The 23,012-nt window shown below is 36.1% G+C and overlaps 2 protein-coding genes across 5 annotated transcripts; one reads left to right on the top strand and one right to left on the bottom strand.

The window, feature by feature from the left end:
- Nucleotides 1–5,673: 5,673 nt before the first annotated feature.
- LOC113716728 (glyceraldehyde-3-phosphate dehydrogenase A, chloroplastic) lies at nucleotides 5,674–8,192 on the top strand. Its single transcript, XM_027241139.2, has 5 exons — nucleotides 5,674–5,858; nucleotides 5,975–6,085; nucleotides 6,778–7,076; nucleotides 7,189–7,433; nucleotides 7,549–8,192. Exons 1-5 carry the CDS (start codon nucleotides 5,817–5,819, stop codon nucleotides 8,049–8,051), a joined length of 1,200 nt encoding a protein of 399 aa, XP_027096940.2. The 5' UTR covers nucleotides 5,674–5,816; the 3' UTR covers nucleotides 8,052–8,192.
- An 879-nt stretch (nucleotides 8,193–9,071) lies between these two features.
- On the bottom strand, nucleotides 9,072–22,732 carry LOC113715703 (dihydroorotate dehydrogenase (quinone), mitochondrial-like). 4 transcript variants are annotated; one of them, XM_072070918.1, is made up of 12 exons: nucleotides 22,451–22,729; nucleotides 22,189–22,330; nucleotides 19,304–19,627; nucleotides 18,898–19,150; nucleotides 14,103–14,183; nucleotides 13,902–14,009; nucleotides 13,800–13,829; nucleotides 12,005–12,142; nucleotides 11,647–11,684; nucleotides 11,448–11,547; nucleotides 9,923–10,034; nucleotides 9,072–9,560 (listed from the first exon to the last, which is right to left on the bottom strand). In XM_072070918.1, exons 2-11 carry the CDS (start codon nucleotides 22,302–22,304, stop codon nucleotides 9,960–9,962), a joined length of 1,263 nt encoding a protein of 420 aa, XP_071927019.1. In that variant the 5' UTR covers nucleotides 22,305–22,330; nucleotides 22,451–22,729; the 3' UTR covers nucleotides 9,072–9,560; nucleotides 9,923–9,959. The 4 variants fall into 4 exon arrangements, 2 of the variants coding, with proteins under 2 accessions (XP_071927019.1, XP_071927018.1); XM_072070917.1 differs by adding an exon at nucleotides 21,682–21,764 and having other exon boundaries at nucleotides 22,189–22,728; XR_011823097.1 differs by lacking the exons at nucleotides 9,072–9,560; nucleotides 9,923–10,034 and adding an exon at nucleotides 21,682–21,764 and having other exon boundaries at nucleotides 11,453–11,547; nucleotides 11,647–11,759; nucleotides 22,189–22,732.
- Nucleotides 22,733–23,012: the final 280 nt, after the last annotated feature.

The raw sequence follows: 23,012 nt of genomic DNA, 5'->3' as shown, positions 1-23,012 counted from the left end.
TTCTTTGGGCCAATTTATAATTCACATGTAAAAAAAATGAATAAGTATCACATATTTATTACCACAAGTGCACAAGCAATTTCATCAAATATTGACCTTCCTTTGGACCGATCAATATTCATAAAATTACCAATACCCAACTAATTATATTTTAAAATAAATTAATTTCCATAATAGAGGTCACTTTGGTGGCATATTATTTCAATTAATTTATTCCAAAATATATATAATCATACCAATATTCAAATTTAAAATTATACAAATTAAACAAAATTTTGATTCTTAAAATCAGGGAAAAGGATGAAAGACCTCCCGAAGCCAGAAGACAAATTAGCTTACATCATCCAAAACATGCGAATCCCATAAATATTATGCTATCCAACGCAGAATTGATTCATGCATTCTTTCTTATCAATTTTGATCCTTAAAAATAGAGAAGTTAAAGGAAACCCCATGTCTGCCATGTGAGAAACCAAAACAGAAGCCAAAACATGAGTACAGAAGTACCATGACCCAAACCGCGGAAGCAAACAAACCATGAATTAAAAAAGTTAACATGAAACAAAATTAACTTGTCTATCATGGTGGGATCCACATATTCATTTATAATGCAAAACCAGTAATTCATGAAATCTGAAGCATCAAACCAAAACATAAAGCCGCACAAATAAACAATCATGACATGAACAAGAATCCAATTAGTGAACAATTGGCCATTACCAAGAATTTTCTTGTTCAGCCGACAACCATATAACCGAAGAGTTTATTCATGAGACATAGAAATTATATATATGTATATATATATATACAAATTACTGAATCCAAATTATTTCTCAATAATCAACCATATGGGCTCTGATACCACTTGTTGGGGTGGTTATCTAAATTTAACCATTGGTGAAAATCATCACATATTGAACCCAAGATCTATATGACGATTATTAAGAAATAAATAAATGATAAAATAGCGGAAGCGTACCTGAATCCATATTGATAAACTTGATACTTGTATCCTTAGAGATTTGGGGTGGCCTTCCAGGTATTTACTGATCCTTTGAGAGAGGCCTTTAGTTTCTCTCTGGTATCTTTCATGACGATGGGATATCAGGAAAGAGATATTTTGTGGTATTAGGGAATACGACAACTAAAACGATGCCTGTGACCTGGGGACCATAACCCTATTTATAGGTAACTTTCCTGTTACCTTTTGGAGCCCTATTTCAGCACATCATTGAAATAAGAGCCCATAAGTTTCTACACATTAAAGGGCCCACATCCAATTAGATACATTAAACCCAAACTATATTTGATCACTTTAATTGGGTTAAATCTTAATTGACAGTTTGCAATACATAATTATTCACATATAAGTCCAATGTTGGATTAAGGATCCAACATTGTTTTCATACTTCATGCAAAATCTGTTCTTCTTCTAACTGCCATTTTACCTTTTCAGGCGCAACTTTCTTCTTGCGTTGGCCTATTAATCTTTCCGGTGCTCATCTTTGCTTTGATTCAGTTCCTACTTTACAGCAGGTTGCTATTATTACTGAGAAATCTACTTCAGTCACGTCATTCTTGTGCCGTGCGCAGCGTGGCTTGACAGTTATGCTTCCCTTTTTACTTTCTGTAGTTTGCGTGTGTTGGATCTCTCTCTTTCTCTGTGGTCTGAGTCTCATCTATTTTTTAAACAAGTTGCTGTAGCTCTGAAATATTCGGTGCATCAAAACTTTGCCATGCATAAGTGAAGTTTTTTGTAATTTTGAATGTCATCATGTGCAATTTTTGTTTGTTTGGAAAGTAATCTAAGCTCACTTGGAAGGAAGTATGATTTTGCCTCAAAATCTATAATAAGAATTGCTTTATATCTGACTATTCATGTTGCTACAACTTCTCTGCAGTTTTTCTGTGAAAACAGAGATTTTCTGTGAAAACAGAGACTATTTTCTTAAGTGCACAATTATCTTTTTTTTTTCAGTGCTGGCAAGCTTTTGTGTTTTTGCTCGGAAATGCAGGTAGCTGGTAGTTTTGATGCTTGCGACTTTAAATCCTTGCTCTCTTTTTCGAATTGTCATAGGCTTATTTGGTCTAAGTCGTAAAAAAGTTCGTCTTCTGTTGATCTAGAGCTTTAATGGTGCTCTGAAGGGGAGAGGGGGGGGGACACTCTTTCCGTGAAGCATTTTGAATGCCAAACAGTAGTTGTTTATTATTTTATTAAAATTTAAGTGAGGGCAAATGTGCCTCATTTGAACATATATCAGTTGCAGTATTTGTTTTTTGATAATTAACTTCTATGCAAGTTATTATGACTCATACCTATTTATTCTTGTTTCCTGGAATGTCAAGTAAATAAGATTTTGCTTTAGTAACAGACAAGAACACGTAGGCTTGAGTTCTCAAGGGTATGAGTGGGGAGTGTCTTGTGGTGATTCCAGGACTTGTAGGTAGGCATGGCCACGGTTCCAGAACCGCCGGTCCTGGTTCCAGAACCGCCGGTCCTGGTTCTTCAAAGAGGTAGAACCAGAACCGCACCATATAAGATGGTTCTGGTTCTGGTTCCAGAACCGACGGTTCTGGTTCTTCAAAGAGGTAGAACCAGAACCGCATAGTTCTGATTTCGATTCCTTATGGTTCCGGTTCCGGTTCCGTACGATTGTTTCTTTCTTCCGTTGAGAGCCCGAGGACCTCTGTGCAAGTCAGGAGCCCCCGAGAGCAAAAATTGAAGAAGCTCCCTTTTTCTCTTCGAATACAAGCTTTTTCTTCCGAGCCCTTCTTTGCAATTTTTTCCTCTTGGATCCGTTGAGAGCTTGGTCAAAAAGGTTGTGGTGGATCATGCTGATCATCATGATGTCTCTACTTTTATTATTTTTTATATTAATTATTTTTAATTTTTTTAACGGTTCTGGAACCGGCGGTTCTGGTTCTGGTTCTATTTTTTAGAGAACCAGAACCAGAACCTTTATCCAAGGTTCTACTACGGTTCTGGTTCCACGGTTCTGGTTCCGGTTCTGGTCCGGTTCCGGTCCGGTTCCCGGTTCCAAATGGAACCATGGCCATGCGTACTTGTAGGGATTACAAGTCCAGATGCTGTTGATTCCTGGTCTTCTTGTGATTTCTTGTCTTGTGGTGATTCCTGGACTTGTGGGATTACAAGAGATTTGTAGTTAAAGGACCATTTCCGGCAGCTGTTGATTTAGGTATGAAATCAACGTGTGTATTGAAAGAAGAGTATAATGCCACAAATGAATAAACATTGTGCGGGTCTTATTTTCATTTTTCTAAATTTTTTGCGGGCCCGCGGGGGGTAGGAAATGGGGGATGGTTGGTGAATGGAGGAGGGGAGAGTGTGTTATTAACATGGTCATGCTTGGGCGACAAAATTGTGCATCTAAGGACCTTGCAAATCAATAATAATTTGCCCGAAGTGTTCAAGATATTGCAATTAGTACAAAATGATACAGCATCATTAAATTGTACCTTTTTTATTTGTTTATTTTTGCTAATATTTTTAGTGATTAGAGCCATACAAATCAAATCAAAGACAATACGTTGAAAATGTTAAAAAGGATCTAAGGAATCATAACTAGAACAAAATGATACATTATCATCAATTTATAATAATGTCATTTATTTGGTTAATTTTTCTAATGTTATCATTGATTAGATTTAAAGGGGATAAATATAAAAGTTTAGAGTATAAAGTGTCCAAAATTGAGAGTTTGGAATGTAAAGCGTTGAAAATTAAAATTTAGGCTGTACAATAAAAAAAAAAAGATACAAGTTAAGAGGTATAAAGTGAAATTAGTCCTTAATATTATGTTTAACAATTTTCTTACCTGTAGTCCTTTCGAACGACCAAGGTCCAATCAAATTGAAACCTTTGCATATGGACCCTAAAAGAGCACGTAGTCGGAGTTGGACCACCATGTACAACGATGTGGAATGGTTCTAGGATATTGCACAAGGAAAGTGGGGCAGGAACGGCTGTTTGAAGGTTCAGATTGTATATTGTACATTATTTTTCGTATCATGTGTGAGATCTATAAAATTTTGTTCTATAATTACACGTTATTAAAAGTGAGTTACACCGCATGCAATAAAAGTTACATCTTGTGCATTTCGTACAAAATCGACTCGAACGACTTGCCTGACAACCGTTCGGCCTGCGTCCTTGCAAAAGAGTTACATGGCCATGATTTTGGCTTCGTACTTGCGTGGTTTATATGCTTCATTTCTTTCTTTGTTTTCGTTGTTTACGTTGTTGACTCTGATTTATTTTAGAGGAGATTTATTATGTGAATGTTCTCAATTGTTCTCAATTACATTTATTTTTCTCATTTCCATATTAATTATCATAATTTTAGACTTTCCCTAATCTGAAGCTATTGATCTCCCAAATGTCCATACTCGTTTCAAATCATGCTTTATAACTTTTTCTGAAATGCCAAAAAAGAATTTGATTGTCGTGCTTTGGGGATATAGGACATATTCGATAGTAAAAGAAGCGCAATTTTCTTTGGATTAGGGAAAAAAAATTAAAAACCTATATTGATGGGAAAGGCTATCATTATTTCAAATAGAGCAAATTATTCGGGTAGCCACTAAATTTTTTAATAGTCAAGATTTGACCATTCAATTATTAATAGTATGTTTTTACCCACTGAACTATCAAATGTGTAATTTTTGGGTCATTCCGTCTGATTCCATCCTTAATTCTATCATATCCAAGAATTCGCACAATTTACGAGACATACTATTAATAGTTAGATTTAATAGAATTAATGATGAAATTAGATGGAATGATCTAAAATTTATATTATTGATAATTCAGTGGCTAAAAACGTATTATTAAAAGTTGAGTGGCCAAAACTCGACTATTCAAAAAGTTTAGTGGCTACTTAGATAATTTGTTCTTTCAAAAACTAGACTGGAATATCCAAAATTATTAAATATTTAAGAAAAATCTATAATCTGCCATCCGTATATTATAACAATCATCTTTCCTTGTTAGATCATTTGCCTATGAGTTTTATTATAATTATGTCTTAGGACCTTTCCATAGAATTGCAAATTTACAATTTTCATGTCCTATCAAGTTCAACAATGTGAACCCTCTACCGTTTCAAAATTGTCTATATGATCAACATGTTTGAAGCTACTTAAAGTGAAGAAAAAGGTCTGGATGTTCGAATACCTTTACAAAGATTTCTTAGAAGATAATGTGATTGCAACCAAATGCTGCAATGATAAGGTCAATCCATGAAAAGAAAAGAAAGAAAAAGGTGATTGTCTTAATCCTATTTCTATATATGAAATTAAACGATATGTCCATGTAATCAGAGTAAAATCCAAGAGTGGAGAATTCCATGTTCCCAAATTTTTTTTTCCACGCTAGAAGGGTAGGGACAACAGATTTCAAGCCTGAGCTATCCTATGAGGAGGAGCCTCCTTGACATGCTGGCAACTCCCCAGGATAGAATTGTTCACAAATGCAAAATTTGTATGCCCAAAAATTTTAAATAACACAAACAAAATGAATAAAATTATGAAACACACAAACAGCTACAACATATCAGAAACACCACAGAGCCACAACCACAGCCATACAATGAGTGAGAGGCTATCTATCATCAGTAATCTCATCCACTATCTCTTTTCTTCAACTTCATGGCCCAACTCATCCTTAAACCTTCCATACACATTTCTTCTTTTCTTCTTCCTCCTTTACTACTTCCATCTCTCTACTCTTCTACACCTTGTTGGCCGCTTACTGAAAACTGACCTGGTTCATTGAGAGTTCTTCAAGAAATTTAGTCATGGCTTCGGCTGCTCTATCCGTTGCCAATTCATCCCTCCAGGTTATTATTTGATCACAAAAACTCTATATATGTATACATAGCAGAAGTAACTGCATGAGACTTTTTAGAACTTGAAAATGATTAAATTGTTGGTGAAAAAATACGTACTAATGCAGGTCAGTAATAAGGGATTCTCTGAATTCGCGGGGCTTCGCAGTTCCTCACTTCCATTTGCAAGGAAAGCAAGTGATGATTTACTCTCAGTTGTAGCATTCCAAACCTCAGTTGTAAGTGAAGAATCTTAACTTTCCTAACTAAAGATCATCATCTTCAGTAATTATAATTGGTCTTTATTGCATTTACTTCAAACATTTGATCGAGGTGAATCTTAACCAGTTTGGACTTTAGCTTAAACATTGGAAGTTGTTAATTTAGATGGAATATACTTCTTTGAACTTTCTTAGCAAAACGATTTATTATAGGACGATTCTGAATTGTTGAAGTAAATTGATAAAAGATACAAAACTAGATTGTAGAGAATTGTAAGGAAGAAAAGGTATAGATGCAGGAACACTAGTGCCTTTATGCTTTAGTATCACAAGCATGCCATGCATAGAAAGCGTAACTTGTTCAATCATTTGGGTCAAACACTCCTAGAGACTGAAAACAAAATCAATAAATAAATAACAGAATAAGATGCTTGAACTAAATCCTGAAAATATGATCAAATTTGAGCATTTAAATGTGCATAGTTTTGGTGGTTTGACGATTACCCTGGTGCCGGAGGTTCTTAACTGTCTGCAAGTACTGATTAAAACTAAAATATCCAACCAATCTTGTAAAATTGCTGCCCAAAAAGTTATAAATTGATCTAAATTATTCAAGAAAAAACTGAATTTACAAATGTCATTAAACTAGAAAAAGGTGCTCATCAAGAAGTCTAAGCTGACTATTTCTGTACATCATCTGTGTAATCTAGATTGGTGGAGGCAAGAACAAGAGGGGAGTTGTGGAAGCTAAACTGAAAGTGGCCATCAATGGATTTGGGAGAATTGGAAGGAACTTCTTGAGGTGCTGGCATGGCAGGAAGGACTCTCCTCTTGATGTAGTAGTCATCAACGACACCGGAGGTGTGAAGCAAGCCTCTCACCTTCTCAAGTATGACTCTACTCTTGGAATCTTTGAGGCTGATGTCAAGCCTGCTGATGAAGGCATATCTGTCGATGGGAAGGTCATTAAAGTTGTAACAAACCGTAATCCTGTCAATCTCCCCTGGGGGTAAATCACTACACATGAACTATGGGGAAACTAATTTAGACTCTTTATATCGATGAATCAAATGCGTTAACTGCTATAAATTCTTCTTTTGCACATTGATCCAATGATTCAGGGAAATGGGCATTGATCTCGTGATAGAAGGAACTGGAGTGTTTGTTGATAGAGAAGGTGCAGGTAAGCACATTCAGGCTGGAGCTAAAAAAGTGCTGATTACAGCCCCTGGAAAAGGTGACATTCCCACCTATGTGATTGGTGTGAATGCTGAAACTTACAACCCTGATGAGACAATCATCAGCAATGCTTCTTGCACCACCAACTGCCTTGCACCTTTTGTCAAAGTTCTTGATCAAAAATTCGGTAATGTATCTGTTGCACCGATGATTTTTCCCAGGAATATACTAAAACGAAATTAATTGCTGTATAGGGTTTAAACGAATGCCCTGAAAAGTGTTTCCAAAATTTATGCTGGCAGGCATCATCAAGGGAACTATGACAACAACACACTCCTACACTGGAGACCAAAGACTTCTTGATGCAAGCCATAGGGATCTTAGACGTGCAAGAGCAGCAGCTCTCAACATAGTTCCAACTTCAACTGGTGCAGCAAAAGCAGTGGCACTTGTCCTTCCAAAACTCAAGGGAAAGCTCAATGGCATTGCACTTCGTGTGCCAACTCCAAATGTCTCGGTTGTAGACCTTGTCGTTCAGGTTGAGAAGAAGACATTTGCTGAAGAAGTGAATGCAGCATTCAGGGAGGCTGCTGACAAGGAGCTAAATGGTATTCTATCTGTGTGTGATGAGCCACTTGTCTCAGTGGACTTCAGATGCACTGATGTTTCTTCAACAGTTGATGCTTCATTGACAATGGTCATGGGAGATGACATGGTAAAGGTTATTGCTTGGTATGACAATGAATGGGGTTACTCACAGAGGGTGGTTGATTTGGCTGACATTGTTGCAAACAACTGGAAATGAGAGCTTCAATGGTCTGTCAATGTACAATTTTTTCCTTTTTGGCCGATGCTTGTAGATTTTTATCTCCATTTTCACATTGTAACCAGAGACTAAACATTTTCCATCATTTTGGTATAACATCAGCAAGAAAGTTCTTATGAATCCTTGACGCCTTGGACATTGTTGTAAAGCATTTTGCTGTTACTGTAATTCATAAAATTCTTCTCTTCTGTTGCCTCCAAGTTCAAACTTTTCAGTTTACTGTTTAAGAAATGACTTCTCTCTTCCAAATCGAAGTAATATCTGTCGATTACTTTGCATTTTCATGAAAAGCATTAATATATACTTCATTCGAGCTTAGCTATTAATTTCACCGTGTTATCCAGCTCGCTTTGAGTAAATATCTAACCAAATTTAAACTTCAAGCCCCTGTTTCCATGGGCAAATGCATGCCAAACATCATTCATTTCTTCACGTCTGATTGGACTAAATGACAGGAGGTCTGACCAAAAAAGTCAATGACACTGTCGAAATGGTGGGCTAGGGTGACTAAGAGCCAGAAATATGGCTTGGCAACAATTACCACTAAATAATCAATAGTCTTTTGGGCTGCTGGTCACCACCAAACCCTTAAAACTTGATGAGATAAAAGGTCAAGAGTTCAAAATTTATTTCTCATCAATTATCACAATATATGACTTTTTAAAAAAAATCTATATAGATGCGTAATGCACCCATCTAGTCCGATGATTTTTTAATCTCCGTCGATCCTCCGGAGGCCCAATTAAATTTCCCCTTTAAATTAGGATAGAATAAGATAATATAGATAAAGTGATGATGATTAAAAATAAAAAATAAAAAATTACCCCTAAATTATTTGTGTCCCCGATCTTGCAACTGTTTACTCTAAATATTAGATAGAAAAAAACTGCGGACCCAAAAGATTTCAGCCACAATCATTTGGTGAGCCATGGGAGGACCAAATGGCTAAAGTTTTCGATGGGTGGTCATGGTATCTATTATCCTATTCACATAGAAAAGAAGCTTCAAAGACAGGATTTCATCCATTTACTTTAATGAGATAAGGTGAACAACATTTTATTCTCTTCCAGAATACAAAATAGCCAAAAAAAATAAAAATAAAAATAAATAAAGATTTACAGCAGCTGCCAAGGGAGAGGTCCCAAAATAATAATAAAAGTAAAAATAAACACTCAAAACCCCCGACACAATCCTAACAGCCCCTAACTGTGGAAAAAAATGCTTTAGCATTGAAAACGTAACTAGAACCTAATCAAAATTGTCAAAGCAATGCTGGCAATCACTTCGGTTTCTAAGAAAGATTTCCTGTTTTATCGGTATAATAAGAATTCTGACAAATGAAAATGCCTTCTTGATGTCTCGCTCAGCAGCAAACTTCAAGCCACTGCTAAAGGTCTCTTCTATACGAATCAGGATGACTGTGCTGTCAAATATCCTCCCCTTGAATTAAAAAGCACCAAGGGTCTTCCAGGAAGAGGTAGCTTGACTCTGTTAACACATTTAGCCAATCCAAAGTCACTCCCAGGTCAATTCAGACAAATATAGCTGCTGAAAGACCTAATTATCAACTCTTTACTAAAACAGGAGTGGCTAGATAGCAAAAAACAGATTACTGTATAATAACCAGACACATATAGATCAAACTCATCTATGCAGACTGAAAGTATTCAAAAGACCAAAAACTTCAGTTCGCATCAAAACCACCACCGCCCCAGCCAATGAAGTGGAACAGATAAGAAGTGTATGTAAATTAGCAACATACATCGCAAATATATCACAACAGAGCAAGGAAAAGGGAAACTAAGTGCTTAGTTAGTTGTATGCTAAGGGTTTACGACAGCAATCATTACCTCCGTGGCATGTGTAACTGGGTAAGTTACAAGAAAACTATCTACAATCTGCGCCAACAGCCTCATAGATAGAATTGTAACCATCTCTTTCCAAGCATTGAGCGAGTTCAGCCTAAAAAGCAGCATATATTCAGAGCAGAAGACAGCAGTCTTGTTTCTACTTCGAAATAAAAACTAAAAATGACCAAACATAAAAGAAAAGCTATAGTTGAAAAAAAAAAAATGTACAGTAACAATTGCATTTACAATTGCAGCATGTCCATGAACAGACACAGAAAAGCTATAGTTTAAAAAAAAAAAAAAGCATAGATAAGCTTAATCAAATCCTCACATTCAGCTTTTATTGACTCGTACATTTCAATAAACTACTATTACAAGTCAATGCAAATTGTCCAAAGCATCTCATAGACCTCATCTTTAAAAAAAAAAAAAAAAATTTACAAGGAGACATTACAAAATCCTACATTCAGGAAGTGTCATAGATTGGTTTTTTCCCAACAAAGACTTACTAACTTCATAAGAACTTTTGTTTGAGCTTTAAGCTAAAGATTTCAGGATATTCTGCAGAAGTCCAGAAGAAAAATAAACCAAGGTAAGTGATAATAATCAACAAGTGCCCCTTCGACAATGTTCGCTCTGAACTTTATAGCATAATGGTGTTTTTACATGTAAAGATAATTATTTCTCATTTACATCCAATGAAAAAATATTTGCAACTTCAAGTAAAGGACTTCATTGCATGTTTTCCCATCCATATAACAAATGCATGTAAGCGAACAACATTAATCTAAATCCAATAGCTACAGTGGAAGCTTCCCAAACTACACAGAAAAGGAAGATTTAACAATGAAATTAGGTCATGGGAGCCTCTAAAACTACAAATCCCTATTACAGTGGTTGATTGGGGGTATCCATCAAATTATAATCCAAGAGGAAAAATAACCTGGTAGGTCACCCCACACTTTCAATGTAACTGTTAGGAGGGCCATCTTCCAGTTTCATTGTAATGGATCTTGGGAGTTGGCTTTCTAGTGTAAAACTAACTTAATCAAAAGCAAAAGAAAAAGAAAAAGTAAAAGAAATGAATGAAAGACCCCCTAGTTAAAAGAGTAATCTTAAACCTTTTTACATCATTATGGACAATGATAGAAGTTGTTACTACCAAGTTCAGCCTGTTTGCAATTAAGTTCCTCAATTTTATGCTTTGAGTTTATTGGACAACAAACACATACTTAAAGTACACCTTAAACAGAAATCATTTGTGAGTGTAGTTACAAGATGAAGAAACGCTTACAAGAATGAAAGACCCCATAGTTAAAAGAGTAATCTTAATCCTATTTCCATCATTATGGACAACAATAGAAGTTGTTACTACCAAGTTCAGTCTGTTCGCAATTAAATTCCTCAATTTTATGCACTGAATTAGTGGACAACAAACACATACTTAAAGTGCACCTTAAACAAAAAACATTTGCAGCTGGAGTCACATCTGTCTTTAACATTTCCAATCAAATCAAAACAGTACCTTCATTTGAGGTATAAGTGCAGGTCCACCATATGCAAAAGCTGTATAAAGCTGAACAAGAGATGCGCCTGCTCGAATTTTCTCATATGCATCCTCACCACTAAAATCAATAATAGTTAATCCATATATACAAGTCAAATGGTAATCCTAACTACACAAGATTGTGATGCTCAAACACATAAATAAGAACCAAAAGTACCTGCCAATCCCTCCACAGCCAATTAAAGGAATCTTCCCCTGGTACCAGATTCATGACAACCGAGATAGTGCAGAAGTCAATCGCTAACGTGATTGAGGGTCTAAGTAAAAGTACTTCACAAAATATTTCATTGCATCAAACGAAGTACATCAGTTGGGCACCTAAACATGGTGGAGATATAAGTCTCCTAAGATTTCAGAACATGTCTATAAGACTGACTACATGATCTGCTCAAAGTTATGCAATTTTCCGTGTATAATTACTAAAATCCCTATAGGCATTACACACATCAGAGCAGCAAAACAGATAAACCACCAACAGTATGAAATCAATTTAAAAATGATTACAAAAAGCATACCTTTGTTAGAATATACATCTCCTTCAGGATATTAGTGGATAAGTTAAAGAGTGGTTTCCCACTCAAGCCACCGGATTCTTGTGCCACAGGGTTCTTATTCACAGGATCAGGTCTTTGAACTGTTGTATTTGATATAATCTGCAAGCATGAAGTACACAAGTCATGCAACAAGATTCACAAAGACAATCCACTAAAGTTTGGTAAACAAGCATACATAGTAACTGCAAATAATACGAGTGAATCGGGTAAGCAAAGAAATTTTTCTTTTTTAATTTTTGCACCATTGTTTCTCGCCAACACGATTCACATTATCCAAAGGCAACTCCGCAACTTATCCAATTAGAGCCAAATGTCTCACCCCAAGAAAGAAGAAGAAGAAGAAGAGCAACGTTTTATATTTAAACTAGGAACCTAAAACAAAGACACAAGCAAATTATTCAGTCCTCAAAATATTGTAGTCGAAACTGAGTTAAGATGGCTAAATATCACGAGTAAACTGTGACCTAGGATGTGTGTGAGGTGATACCACTATCAACACAGAAAAGGAAATATCTGCTCATACAGAAGCGTTGAAAACTACAAGTAGTTCAAATAAAAAAAGAAGGTTCTCACTCCTAGTTAAGTTATTCAAAGTAAATATCATCCAAATGACATTGCAGCCACAATGTTCAGTATTTAAATAATACTCCTGTGTAGAAACTTGGGGAAGAACAAGATGACACCATAGAGCAGAAGAACTCTGTAATGATGGAGAGGGGTAGAAAGTAAAATCCTAGAAAGAATCAACGTTTACAAAAGTTAACTGCAGAATTAGTTTCCGAAAAACTCATTCGGTTAATGACTGTTTTGCAGTCCTACTTCAATACAATCAATGGCAGATTTCATGTTGATGCTGAACCTTAGTCATTCAGTGTATTTAATGGAAGAGAATCCAACTTAGCCTTAAGCTTAATGGTGCAGTGTGCGAGCTCGTCTGTGCATTGGTCCTACTTCAACAAAATCAATGGCATATCTCATGTCATTGCTGGACCCTATCATCCAATGTATTTAAAGCAATATGGTGCAACTTGGCTATAAGTTGAATGGGTAAATGTGTTAACTCTTCAATATAAAGTGGGTAAAACTAGAGACATAATTGCAGAGTTATGGAGTTATGGCATGTAAACTGGAGCTGGCATGGAAGGCAGGGTACAGGAAGATAGTTTTGGAGTCGGATTCTCTGTTAAGTATTGCCACTATTAAAGATGGCACAGAGAATAGCCCCCACTTAAATCTGAAAAAGCAAAACAGAGGTTGGATTGATAAGGACGGGGAATGGAACGTGAGGCATGTCTGGAAAGAAGGCAATGCAAGTGTAGACTGTCTAAGCAAACTGTGTCTGAGCTTGGAACCTGGGTTGAAGATGCTCTGAGAATTTCCCCCCCCCCCCTTCCCCCCCTCTCTTCCTCACCAAAAAATAAAAAATGTAGTTAGGAATCTGTCAAGTAATGATGTAATGGGATCCATCTAGTTTCTTTGTAAAGAGCCTTTTGCCCTCCATAGGACCAAAAAGAAGGGAAAAAAAAGTTACTAACTAGAAGTACCATTGATAATTTAACCACCACAACTTAAATCTCAAAAAACATTTCAGCAAGAAGCTACAGAAAATGAACTGCCAAAGGCACAAAATACCGAACTCACACATAAAGAACCAGCAGATACAGATGCAGCAAAACAGATAATGTTCATATCCATATTGAGCATAAAGCCAAAGTAAACCATCTTTAAAGAGACGAAATTGTTAAAGCAAACGTACCAATCCATCCAAGCGGAGAGCAAGAGCAACCTAAACATGTCAATCAACAGTTAGTATATAACAACAGAAAAGGATGGCCGAAGCACGAGTTTTCAGTCGTACCGCTGCAATATCTTCTAGATCTTGTCTGGAAAGATCTGGTGCAATTTTCACTAGCAATGGGGGTGGCCCTTCCTCACCCCATTGCATTTCATCACGAGCAGCTTGAACCTTAATATAGAAGAATTACTTCCCAAGTCTTTACTGACAACCTCAAAAATGAATAGGGAAAAATGCAAAGCTGGAGATACAGAATATTCAGACCTTCTTAACAAGGTCCTTCAACTGTTTCCTTCCCTGCAGTTGGCGGAGTCCAGGAGTATTTGGGGATGATATATTAATCACCTAGAAAGGCCATAATGAAATATATGAGAAATTGTTGTCTACACTTACAAGTCAGATGTTGATGAATCTTAATGATCTAGAAACAATCAGACACTTGCAGATAATGCTTCCAGAATTTGTACTATAACTAGCAAAAACAAGCATGATTCTTTGGCAAAATAGTAAATCATCAATATAAATTTGCATATTTAGACTTGCAACATCTTACTATATATAAAGTAGAAGAAAATTTTGGGTGTAATGTCATAATTAATGATTTTGCGCAGGATAATAGTTTCTTTACATTCCAGGGTTGAAAAAGGACCTTTAACTGTAATTTAGTGAATTAATTTCCGTCCATTACCATCGACTACTCTTTCTAAAACATGCTGGCCTGTGCATAGAGCACTAGTTTTTCAAGTATGTACAAAGGCATGGCCTCCATGGCCTCAGAGACCAAATGAGTATTTAAATTACTGAAAGTACATCCTTTGTCAGCTATCAAATCATTGTTACATATTTGTACATGCCCAAAACTAGAAATGTGGATAAAACATCAGATGGTGAAGCAGATTTTGAAAACATAAACTGCTCAAATATAGAAAAAAAAAAATCAGTGACAGCAAAGTTTTACTTCCTAATTAGAGAGAAATAATAAATTAGCATCCCTGGAACCATTCAGAACTAGTATTGAATAGCACGCAATAGAAATTTTTGCTCTCTGCGTGTGCAAATTATCACTAAATTAGCACCAAAACCATAGGATTTTTTGTCCATAGACCAAGAAGATTAAGTTGCACTACTACTTAAACATAAAATGCTGAAAGATATTACCAGCCACTTTTCCCACACTTTCTTCATATTGTCTAGGTTTCTTCCAGAAATCACTTATAAGAGAAGTGCATAATGCAGGACCAAATGGTTCCACCAATGGAGTTAAGCAAAGATAAACATGTTCCATGTGCATATTATGTGGTTGGGAATGAAGATTCAAATTCCATTTCTGCTTATAAACTGCATATGCATGTTGCATCCTTGGAGCTTTTCCTGAGTAAAGAATACTTGGGAGTAGAAATAACAACGGAAAAAGAAGAAAAAGATCAGGCTCTTTCTGGTTGATCGTTGTTCATTGTCACAGCACTTACTAATAGCCTTTGGAGGTGTAAGAGCTGCTTATGTACAGCACTAGCCATGCAAGCTATGGAAGCACATGTTTGGAAAGATAATGGAGAAGCCATAACATTAAGAAAACAAACATATACATCCCAAAATTTGAGGTTGTAGTCAAGGTCTACAAAGTCAATATTTTGGTGGATTAACTAACCAGAGCATAACATCACTTGCAGGTTGGCACAAAAAGAAGCAAGCCTACTGCATAAAAAGCCATGCAGATATTTCTGACTACAAGAAATTACCCAAGTCTAATAAATGCATACTCCAGCCAAGAGATGGGTAGACCTGATGTCCGATAATTTGTCTATCAAGTCAGATGACCAGACTGAAGTAAAGGTACGAGAGTCATTGTTAACCAAGAAAGGTTATAAGATACAAACAACACGTAAGCCAATTAGAAAGTAAACCTTTATCTGCTAACCTAGCTAGCAATTTAATCATGGATGCAGGGTTAAAATCAATATATCTCTAATTTCAAGAAGCATTTAGAATTGTCCTTTACAACAGATAATAAAGAATGAAGAAAGCAAGAATTTGTAAACATAGTGATAACAAACTAGTGAGAACAAAATGGCTGAAGAGAGAAAAAGACCGTAAATCAAGCAAAGAAAGAAGATGTTTGGACACCTGACTTCATTTTAGTAGATGGACTAAAAGTATCATTCTTGTCAAGTTTAGGGTTAAAATTTTTTGCTTTCCATCTCTCATAATTTCAACAAGACAGTATTTTGGCTCTCTTCTATTTTAGACATCTAGGTCACCAAATCGGATGCACTTTAAGAAAAACTCTTTTTCCCTGTTTTGTAGTCCAAGAAGAATCCTTTATCCTCTGTTTTGTAGCACAAATAAAAATAGAATGGAGATTAAACAAACACCAGTTTTCATACCATATTTTTCCATAAAAGGGAGTGGATAAAAGTTCTAGCAATCAATGAAAATGACAAAACAGTTTCTTCACCTTCTATTGCAAAAGTATGAATGCAAAAGAATTAATTGTGCATTATCTTTGCTCATTGCTACTAAGAATTTGCATCATAATTGTCTGCTAGTGGCAAAAAGAACAAGACAATGAGACCCAAGGATTCATGATTGCCTCACCTTAATCTATAATCAAACCCAGGGATAACAGTTCAATAAGTATAAATTACATAAAAGTTTCTATGTCATTTTGACATGGACTCTAATTGTTTTAGCATTAATCAAGAATTCAAAATAGTAAAATCATCCAGACTTGCCCATTTACCATCTTATCTCATGATTGTGATGTTCCCTGACTGCATGAAAGGCACAATAACGGGACCCAAATCGTCATTTAAGTCAATAACTGGACAGAAGAATCAACAAATGATTTGTTCTTACAATTAATCTAACTGTTTAATAATTATAAGTCTATATAAGTTTTCATGTAGTTTTTAACATTCTAATTTTTTTGCTTAGTCCTATCAGTTATTCATAGTCACTCATTGAACAACACCTCTAAACATATTGATAGGAATATGGATTGTGTTGGTCAACTGGTCTAATGATTATTATACATTAGGGATTTGTTTGGTCTAATGAAAGCCACAATAACACGACTTGCTGAAGTTATTGAACACCATAACACCACCTGTGTCCTTCAACAAAAACATGCCAATTTATTGATTGCCATTAGAAGTGATAGATGAAGAACATTTTCCAACAGGAAGGTGACCAACACCTGGCTGACTACCCGAACAACAGCCTCCTCATCCTTCACCTATTTTTCCATTAAAGTCTCCTGTTCCTCCTCCATTCTCTGTTTCTCTCTCACACAGACACACAGTCATGGATCTCCATCTTTCTGCATCTTGCATGTGTGGCTATGGTAATATACATAGAATCTGAATCTAGGGCCTCTCTGATAGATTGTTAGGGAGAACGCAGACATGAGAAGAGTGAATGAAGACACAGAGCATACTTGGGGGCAAGAATTTTAGAAATTTCTAGTTGACTTGCTCTATCAATTGGGAGCTGTAAAACTTTCATTTCTGGATTTTTTTTCTATTTCTGAATGAGTTTGATTCCAATTTTATATTAGAAGGTTAATTTTTATGTCTTCAATTATTCTGGGTAGGTTTTTTGTGGTTCTTTCAGCTTGATACAGGGAAATGACTGATCGTGAAATGTAAAATGTTTTCAGGGAAACAATATCCAATAGCTATTCAGACATCACAAAACAATAGGAAATGAAACATCTTGGAAGTCCTTTTGACACCAAATCATTTTACATCTAACCAAATGGACACTAGATGACGAATTTTGGAATGGCCAAAAGTAAAACTCAATTTCCCCCCATTAAGCAGAATTAGAGTGTCGACTGCCATCCTCATGAACTCAGTAGCAGATGAAGATAAAGAAAAAGTTTAAAGATCATCATCAGAAACAAATTGCCTTTATGCACATTTCTAGAGCAACATCTATTTCCAATTGTTACCAACTGCGCCAAAAATTTTCTGTGGCACAAAATAGGGACAACAAAAGCCACATTTTCACTATAAACTGTCAAATATAGGTTACAGAGTCTTTTCAACTCTACAAGTATGAGTTACTTAAATATTAGAGAAGCAGAAATGACACGTGGAAAGGCCTATGTGATCTGGGAACATCAGTCTCATTCTAATGAAACTAATAAGCAGCTTTGAACGTCAAGTGTTGCCTATCAGGGGAATCTGGGCCCCAAAACACATGCATAGAAGGATATCCAGGTCAAATCCAGGTCAATAAAAACATTAGGAAGGAAAATTCAGGTCAATAACTTGTAAACTAGTTAGAAGGATATCCAGGTCAAAACCGGATCAATAAAAACATTCAACAGCCAAATGTATATCTCTCTTAATATTGGGAAGGAAAATAGCAGAACCAATAATGATCAAAAACATCAATATGATGAATTAATAGCAGTCATATAAAAGCTGAAACATTAGTGCAACCAAGAAATCACATGGTATGAACCATATACCGAGCCAAATGAAGCAAAATTAGGAGAAAGTACCGATCACAAAATCTATAGATAAATGGAGGGTCAACCATCCATCAGAAAGATTAAGAAAAGAACTAATATCCAATCTAAATAAGCAAGGGCTACCACCAGCCAGGTGATTTCTTCAAACAGTTAAGCCATATGCTTCTGTGGCAATATTAACAGTAAATCATAGGAATCTCACGATCATACGCATTCAATGATTTCGAGACAGTAATGGTGCAACACAAGTATTTCTGTTTTTAACCACGAATACATAGAAACTCCTCTATTGCTTGGACGACACCAACTTCAAATTTAACATAATTCACCCTTTGACTGCCTAGATCTCTTAATTTGAATACAACTTTCTTTGAGAAAACAGTTTACTAACACAACTAATAACCAAGAAGCAAGCTACCGTATCAAGATGTGAAGGACTAATTTAATACTCTGCAATCATCTAAATCAACCATGATGAATTATCCAAGGAAATGACAGTCCTACAGACAGAACTGGGAGACATCTGTGCAAAATATGCAGACCAGATATCGGGAGAAAAAAAAGGGTATGGCAACATACCAAGTAATCAGCATACTGGGACAATGTATGGACACCTTGAACGTAATCTGCCGCAGCATCTTCGCTGGTCTTATTTTTTCCAAGGTTGACCCCAAGAATTCCAGGACCAGCTTTGCCTCCATGGTTTACATCATCTTCAGTAGAAGATGAAGTGCTTGATGTTTCCAATTTCCTCTTCCCATGCTGGGCTCCCAATCTCTTCGCAACAGCAACAATTCCCTCACTATTAAAGCCACACCTATTAATAATTGCACTGCAAAAAGTTCGAGAACATGATTGACTAAGAATCTGGATAACAAAATACACGACACCTTGCAACTCAAAAGAAAATTTGACAATACATGAAAACAAGGAAATGAACAAAAAATGTCATTCTAATCCAAAAGCAAAATTCATATGTCGTTACCCTTCCTTAGGTAATCTGAATATACGAGGCTTAGGATTGCCTTCCTGGGGAACAGGAGTTACGGAGCCAACCTCCACAAAACCAAAACCAAGTCCAAGTAAACCTTCAACAGCCTCAGCATTCTTGTCAAAACCAGCAGAGAGACCAATAGGATTGGAGAATCGCTTCCCCCACACTTCTTGGCCCAATATGGATGGATCTGGCCTTTTCTCCCTTGGAACCCATCCACGAGCCGCGGCCGAGACAGCTAGTCTGTGGGCAACCTCTGGGTCCAGGAAGGCAAAAAATGGATTTACTAGTTTTGTTGCAGAGAAAAGCCAGCCACTGCACAAGTTTTCACAAAACCAGTTGTTCCCATCACATTACTAACAAAGAAATAAAGCAAACAATTAGCATTGACGTATAAAGATGCTTTGGAAGAAAATGGAAGAATCAAGGTAACCAACCATCAATTAAATAAGACTCTAGGTTCAAACCTATTGAAGCCATCTCAACGAAAGGTTCCAGAAGATTCAAACCCAGAGATGCCTAAAGTAAAACTAAAACAGAAAATTAGAAATGAGTCCAAATTTGATGTTAATGATTTTATATTAGCTCCAACTATTCCACAGTCAACCATAACAAGATGATTTGTCTTACAATGATATGTATAGTAAAAGCACAAAAGAATTTCTGAAAAGACTGTTGATCCACAAGTAGGCCTTCATTCCTTTGTCTGGGTCAGATGACATAAGTACCAGAAAAAATCTCTTTAGTTTACTACTCAAATTGGATATATTTGACATGCTTTCAGCTAAAGATAATCTGTAATTGCCCCTTTGTCTCTTCCTTTGACTCTTGATACAGAACAGGGAAGAAGATTTGAGTAGATCTCAAGTCTATGAGAAATGTATTGATACAATGATTGTTTAATTAATACCTAAGTTAATAAGTCTAACTTCATTTTCCTTTCTCTTTTGTTCTCTTGATGCTCCTTAGAGTGAAAAGAATCATGAGAATTAGAAGGATCATTGAAAACTGATGTCATTTCCATTTTATACCAGAATGAAGCAGCCGCAGGTTAATTGACATCAATAAAGCATCAAATCTTACAACCTGACCTATAAGAATCAAGGTCTATCTCCTCTTTCACAATGAACCATCAAGCGAAAAGAGCACCCTCTCACACCTGCATCCTTCCCATCTCTCATTTCCAACACCGAAGCAATAGCATATATGGGGAATGGCAAAACCCGACAAGAGTATGGGGAAACTAGCTAACAATCACTTGAATCATCATGCATATGCTACAAGTGAAAGGACTTCTCGCGAATGAATATGCAGTTGAAGCTACATGTTGTTGGTGCAAGAAAACCATTTCTGGGAACTAATGAAGTTATCATGTCCTTATAAAAACTGCTCTGACTTTTTTATATATGGATAGAAGAAAAACACCATATGGAGAGGTTCAATTAAAATAGCATATCGGACACTATTATGTCTTATTATGTTTGGCACTGACAAGTGACACCAGATGGACGCCAGCTGCCACACTCGGTGTTGGAAGTTAAAACCATGAATTTTGATGCGTTCCTTCTTCACAATCCAAACCTTTACAAGGAAAGTTGAAATATTCTAACACTAATCCCCCTTAAAGTTGAAAGATCTAGCCTGTTCTTGGAACCACAGTACCATGCAGAAAAACTATTTCTCGAGGTCCTACCATAAATAAAGTCTAACAAACTACAAAGTGCCAACACTCGAAATAGTAACTAAATGCTTTCAGCTTGGATTTCCTAGAAAAGGCAAAAATATATTGATTTATACTTTGTATTAGCACTTGGCATACCATTGGTCTTACTTCAATTTGGCCAAAATGGCACCCCGAAGAGATTAAATTCAGACAAAATGACAAGAAGTAATTGCATAAAATAACTCAATTCTAGGGGCATACAAAGATGCCATCAGAAAACTGCTTTTGGACACGTGTCACATGCCATACTACATAGAGCCAATTATGTTACAAGCATTATCTAGATAGTTACATAATAACTTCACCACATTTGTGGGCTTTGATCCAAAACAAGATTAGTAATAGCTTGCAAACTTTTCAAAACTGAATCCCTAACCAATTTCCAAATACTACAATCTTCTAAGAAGACTGAAGAAGTGAACTTGGTACTTTTAAAGTATCCAGTATGCTCCCGCATTTATTAAATGTAATAGCCGCTAATACTACTGCATCAGACCTATTAATGAACTGCAATCACATAAACAAAGTACCAGCAACCTATTCTCAGGAATAAAAGGTCATTGTCTTTGAGCACTTCACTGAAATTATTCATGCACTCATTTACTGAAAAGTTTTGAGTCAACTTTAGGAAACAGAAATTTAGTACCAGAAAGTAACTTCGTCCACTGTACTCGCATAGGCACCTCCACCAATAAGTAGAGCAATAGTAGCTCCAGTAAATAATCTCCCCTACATTTTATCAAGGCCAAATATAGAAAAATTAACTATATTTTATATATACTTGAACCACATTCACTAAAATAAAAACAATAGTATGAATGAAATAAACCGATACAAGACATATGTCATACAGATACAAATAACAAAAGTAATAATCGATGAAGTTTCAATTTTTAAGACAATTTCCAACTTGGTTAAGCTGTTAAACTATTCTTAAGAGTACCACAATCTCCAATTAATTAATTGTACAAAACATTTACAATAAAAGAGAAAACCCGGCACATGTAAAACCCAAAAAAAAATGATAACCCTTATTTTGGTAACGGAAAAACTACTCGCTTGGGTCACCTCCATTATGGATTCATAACACCCAAAAAAAGGTTAAATTAATAACAATTTACAATAAAAACAATCTAGTAAAAAAGATACTTACTTTTTTGGAAGAATAAGGGATTTTACGAGCCGGCGGTGGTGGTGGAGGTGAAGGAGGAGTGGAGGTGCAGAAACGACTTCGCTTAGCAAAATCAAAGTTTGGCTTGCTTCTACCATTGCTGGAAACAGCTTCTTTGATCAATCTGAGAACAACCCTCGTTGCCATTTACTTGGAAAAGTATGAAAAAGAAAATTCTATTGCAAGCAAAATAAAAAAAAAGGAATTAATAGTGCAGATAAAAGATTAGTCGAATCAATTTTACTGCAAAAGTTTATTGTTCCGGAAATTGCTGAAGTCGCTCAAATATTGACTAGGAAATAAGAATGTATATACGACATAGTTTTGTCCTCTCTGAGCGCGAGCGGAGGGAACTGAAGGGGTTTTGAAGAGGGTTTTGACGATTTTTGCTCGGGTGGATGAATGGGCGACTGTGGAGGAGTTTTGTGACTCGTTGAGCGCGTGAGCGCGTGTGATTGGTTAAAAAGTTTCCGGTTTAAAAGGGTAGTTAAAGAATAAACCCTTGTTAAAACTTAGGGGTGGCAATAGGGCGGGGTTGGGGCGGGGGATCCTGGTTGTCAAATAACTGCCCTCATCTCCCGTCCCATCCCCTTGCCCGCCTCTTGCCCTCCACCCCCAGCCTCGTTTCCTGCGTGGAATAAGAAATCAATTTATTATAAATATTTATTTACAATAATATAATTGTAAACAATGTTAAATAAGATTAAAAAGCTGTTAAGATGGAAATAAAACATAACAAATCAAGTTACATTCAGTGTGGAGGAAGAGAACCGATCGAAATAAAAAAGGGTTAGGAGCAAAATAGG

Source organism: Coffea arabica, chromosome 11c, assembly GCF_036785885.1.
Source record: "Coffea arabica cultivar ET-39 chromosome 11c, Coffea Arabica ET-39 HiFi, whole genome shotgun sequence".
Taxonomy (NCBI): Eukaryota; Viridiplantae; Streptophyta; class Magnoliopsida; order Gentianales; family Rubiaceae; genus Coffea; species Coffea arabica.
The sequence above is the reverse complement of the archived record's forward strand: the minus strand, read 5'-3'. Positions and strand labels throughout refer to the sequence as shown.